Source organism: Penaeus chinensis, chromosome 43, assembly GCF_019202785.1.
Source record: "Penaeus chinensis breed Huanghai No. 1 chromosome 43, ASM1920278v2, whole genome shotgun sequence".
Classification (NCBI taxonomy): Eukaryota; Metazoa; Arthropoda; class Malacostraca; order Decapoda; family Penaeidae; genus Penaeus; species Penaeus chinensis.
Window position 1 is genome coordinate 19,125,909 of NC_061861.1, and position 4,910 is coordinate 19,130,818.

Genomic DNA, 4,910 nt, shown 5'->3' on the forward strand with positions numbered 1-4,910 from the left:
ACTACATACATACATACATACATACACACACACACACACACTCACACTCACACTCACACACACACACACACACACACACACACACACACACACACACACACACACACTCTCTCTCTCTCTCTCTCTCTCTCTCTCTCTCTCTCTCTCTCTCTCTCTCTCTCTCTCTCTCTCTCCTCCCCATCTCTCTCTCTTCCATTCTACCTCTCTCTCCCTCTTCCTCCTTTCCTCTCTCCCTCCTCCCCCCTTCCCCACACTCTTACACACAATTCCAAACGCAAAAAGCACACAAATCAGGCCCCCTTCTCCCATCATATCAGAAGCTCCTGTCACTTCAACCCCTTCACGCCGGCGTCGGGAGCTGGGAATACCGGTCTGTGAATCATGAGTCACATTCTCGCCCGGAGGAAACGCCTATCTCTCTCTCTTGGTATAACGCAATGTGGTCTACATGTCGGGGGTAACTATGTAATGTGTGTACTGGGTGTACTCTCAATATGTCGTGATGGTTTAAGAGTGTACTTTAATCTGCTGATATGGTAACTGACTTGAATGTTATGTATGGCTATGTTGGTGTATGTAGGCTTATGCTGGCGGGTATGTATGCCGGTGGGTGTGAGTGCGTGAGTGAAAGCGTTGGTAGGGGGGGGAGAGGGGGGGGAAAGAGGAAGAGGGGGGGAGAGGGAGAAGAAGGAGGAGGAGGGGGGAGGAGGAGGAGGAGGAGGAGGAGGAGGAGGAGGAGGAGGAGGAGGAGAGGAGAGAGAGGAGAGAGAGAGAGAGAGAGCGAGAGAGAGAGAGAGAGAGAGAGAGAGAGAGAGAGAGAGAGAGAGAGAGAGAGAGAGAGAGAGAGAGTGTGTGTGTGTGTGTTTATGCATAAATGCTCATGCATGTATGTACGTGCGTAATGTGTAAGTCATGTTATGGGTTTGCAAGTAGTTATATAAATGTACAGCATATGTGGGTCTGTATTCATATGCAAATGTGTATTAAAATGTGTTTAAGCATGTGCGTATGTGTGTACATGTGTCCATATGCATATGTGCGCGCCTATGTGCACGCATGTCGTACGTGTACATATGCGTATGTGTAACATACATGTGTTCATATGCGCGGTGTATGTGTTTGTACATGTGTGTTTGTACCTATGTGCATGCATATGCGTGTATACATATGTGCATGCATATGCGTATGTGTGTACATGTGTGCATTTGCAAGTGCCTGAGTAAAACTATGTGTAAATACAACTGTGAATATGCATGTATGTGTGTATGCAGCTAAATGGGTGTAACTGCGCATATTTGTGTACATGTATCTATCCAAATGCGTATATATGTCTACATGCATGAAAATGCGTATGCACGTGTTTCGATGTATGAATAACCGTCGTGTCAATGTGTACGCATGTGAAAAAGCATGTGTATAGTTAAGCGTATATAGTATGTCCACGTGCAAGCGTACGTAAAGCATGCAAGATCCCCACGGCGTCCCCACGTGCAGCGGACGTCAGAAGAGACGCGACCAGACAGCCTTCCCTTCAAAGACCAAGAGAATAAACCGCCCCTCCATCTCGCAAACGCACCCAAAAACCACCCAACGAGCGAGCCAGAGCGCGAGTCAAACGAGCGTGGGCGTGCGAACCCAGAGCACCGGTCGCCCATCTGTTTACGTGGCACCATATTGCCTCGCTCCATGTGATCCCCACGCGGAGTCGGCGGCCGCGGTCGGTGCATATGGCGGCCTGAAATCGCGGTTTTGCCGGCCCGGAATCCTGGTGTGCGGGGCGAGGTCGCTTCCGTGCATGCTGCTGAGTGGGAGGAAGGGTAGAACGAGGGTATAATGCGAGGGGAAAGGGAGATAAATGAGGGAAATATGGGAGATGGTCCTCCTCCCCCCCCCTCACCCACCTACCGGCTGAGGAAGCCATGCCGGTTCCGCCCCACGCACAGCTGATCTTGACGCAACGAACAGCTGTCGCCCCGAATTCACCTGTCAAATCGCCCAAATCCTTCTCCCAGTCCTGCACAATACCGATCGCCAATCAAGCCAGGACAGAGGTCAAGCCACACAAAGCATGCAATAGAGATTTGCATCAATTTCAAAGCATCGTTTTCTCCGCAATCGTGCCAGACTTCCAAACACTTCTTCTCCCCCGACCATCATTTTGCGAAAGAGCATCCCTACTCTTTCTCCCAATCCTGGAGAATAAAAAACACTCACAAATAATGTCCAAAAACATTGCTCTCACTCAACCGAGAAAACAAAACGAAAATATGAACCTCACTTCCCCAGCTTTTCCCCCCAGCAATCTCAATCGCGTCAGCCTCGAGCGAAACAACCACACCCTCTAAAAGTCTACCAGATGTAAAATTTAAAAACAAACACACATACATAAAAAACAACAAAAAATAAACCCTTTTTAACTCACCATCTTCCAATCAATCGTGCCTGACTCCAGCACCTCCTCCTTGATGTCAGCACAGTCGGATAACTTGTCTGTGCTGCTGAACATCGTGTTTCTGAAGCCTTCCATGCCCTTAACAGCAGGGTCGTCCTTGTCGAAAAGGAGGTCTAACATCCCGAAATCCGTCGAACACATTTTGATCTCTTTAGCTTTATATCCAGCGTCTCAGAATTTCCCTTCATCCAAAGTTTTCTCCATAAAATCCTGGCGACACGAATCTGACCATCAACACATGCCACCGAAGAAAATCGTTCTAAGTTTTTTCTCTCTCTCTTCCGTCTTCGTATTTTCTATCAATCCAACTTTCTTTCTATTTTCTCCTTTATTTTTCAATGTATCACACGCCAAAAACCACACGCTCGGAAAACAAAACAATTCAAACAGCTGTGTGAGAAGAAGAGGGGAGGAAAGAGTGGCGGGGGGTAGAGAGGGGGCGTCTCTCCGTGTATCCCAGACAAGCGCTCACCGGCGACTGACTCTAATTAGGCCAGTTCACCTGTTCGACGCCGCCCGGTGCCTCGATCTCGCTTTCATAGTGGTAACGTTCCAGAACTCGTTTTCCTCTCTCTCTCTCTATTCTCTTTCTCTCTCTCTCTCTCTCCTCACGCGAACGCCGACGAAGGAAGAACGTAGGGAGGTGGGCTGGGCCGTTCCTCCTCCCCGAGACGCAGAGGAATTCACACTGCTGCTAAATGTTCTGTTCAGAGGAGCGTTCGTCGGTTCGTTGTAGCGTTCGTGATGTTATATTATTATATTTTTTTTCAATGGGAAGAAAAAAAAAGGGGGGAGAAATAAAAGAACATGTTTAATACATACAGGGAGAAACAGATATATATTTTCAGATAGTCTGGAATTCCCTCCTTAAAAAGATAATTAAATGATACATAATCGCTGAGGAAATACATTCAAATACAGTTGAAATACAGCGAAGGGACGAGACGCATCGACACCGCCCGGGCGAGATGACGGACGAAGGGGAATAAATCCGTCCGATCTATAGTGAAAAAATTCGTATCTGGGAAAGCGATTTAGCGAAGCCACGCCCACCGCCTAGCCTCGCACGAGGTCTCCGGTCGTTATTCTGCATCATTGATCTCGTTTTTACTTTTCTATTTGCGTGGTTATTGGCTTTTTATTGCATTTTGGGGATAGACTGAAGTAAGAAAATGAATATTTAAGTATATGTTGATTGTCCACATGCAAGAGTAACGAATAATACGAAGTAAAATTGGGAGAATTAACTGTTCTTGAGAAAGTACCTAATTGGAAACTCGTTTTTCCCACATGACAGTTCGAATTTAATTTCTTCTTCATATGTTTTTTTTTACATAAAAATAAATACACATAGTTCAATTAGCTTCACTTATTTTAACTTAGGGTTAACCATATACGCATCGGTATATATAAATTACAAAATGGGAAGCATAATACATGTAATAACACTAGTTGTGTCATGAACCAAGGCGCGGATTTTAAATGTCATTCAACTGTCATAGGAAAGGGGCGTCTTCAGCGTATGATATGTTGGCAATTTTACAATACTGAAGGGTACTGGGTTAAATTAATGAGTGTATATTATAATGTGTAATGTTTCTAGGAGCAAACACTTAATGACTTTTCCATATTTTTCCGTGTTACTTATTTTCCTGTTTCGGGTCATTTCACTTTGAAAGGTTTCGTTAATAATGTTAAAAGTGTGATGTAATTGTCCACTTTCTGTTATTATATCGTTTTTCATCACATTCTTTCACTTATGTCGAAGTATATTCCTCGAATGATCACAAGAGTAGGTTTAATCATACGTCTGGTAGCGTATGATGTCGAGTGTTTTTCACATTATCTTAAAAAATAAATATATTCGAGGTTTTTCTTTTGGAGGATAAGGTCTTTTCTATCCGACAATCTTATTTTCCATCGTTGTCTATTCTCCATCACTTCATTTCCTCCAAAAAAATACATTCACTTTAGTCCAATTCTCGAGTCAACACACGAACCTCAAAAAAAAATAATTCCTTCGCTATTTCCTCTCTTAATCTCCTAAAAACAAAACATTTTTGAGACGGAAATCTCACAGAATGGATCACCAGGAACCGCTCTTCATCCACATCTACGAAAAGTCATCCAACTACTAAGAGCGAAGGAGAAATTGGGGGAAATATAAGGAGGACTCGACACGCCTCCTTCGCCCCAGACGTAAACACACGACTGCGTTGCGTCAGACATGTGCCAACGCGGCGACCCTCCGCCCTGCCTTTTCCACGAGAAAACGGGTGTAAACAAACCCCCATTTTGGCCCATAACCAATACCAGTGGCGTTATTTCTTAAGGGGAACGGTAGATCTGGATGTCGAGATGATGTAGCGAGTCTCAGATAATAGGGTATGGGGCGTGCTTATCACTAAATTGGGAGAGATATGGGTCCAAAATCTCGTGGGATGGCAAGGAGGGGTGT

At 45.0% G+C, this 4,910-nt stretch overlaps 1 protein-coding gene across 3 annotated transcripts in view; it reads right to left on the minus strand.

Annotated features, from left to right (window-relative positions):
* Positions 1–4,695, minus strand: part of LOC125048160 — a 33,044-nt gene extending 28,349 nt beyond the window's left edge. For 2 of the 3 annotated variants that reach the window (XM_047646716.1, XM_047646718.1), the window contains exons 1-2: positions 4,531–4,689; positions 2,423–3,155 (exon numbers count right to left, since the gene is read on the minus strand). In XM_047646716.1, coding sequence (XP_047502672.1) covers positions 2,423–2,593 — 171 coding nt within the window. In that variant the 5' untranslated portion in view covers positions 2,594–3,155; positions 4,531–4,689. Of the gene's footprint in view, positions 1–2,422; positions 3,156–4,530 lie in introns of all 3 variants that reach the window. The other variant, XM_047646717.1, reaches the window with a different exon arrangement.
* Between the last annotated feature and the right edge of the window lie 215 nt (positions 4,696–4,910).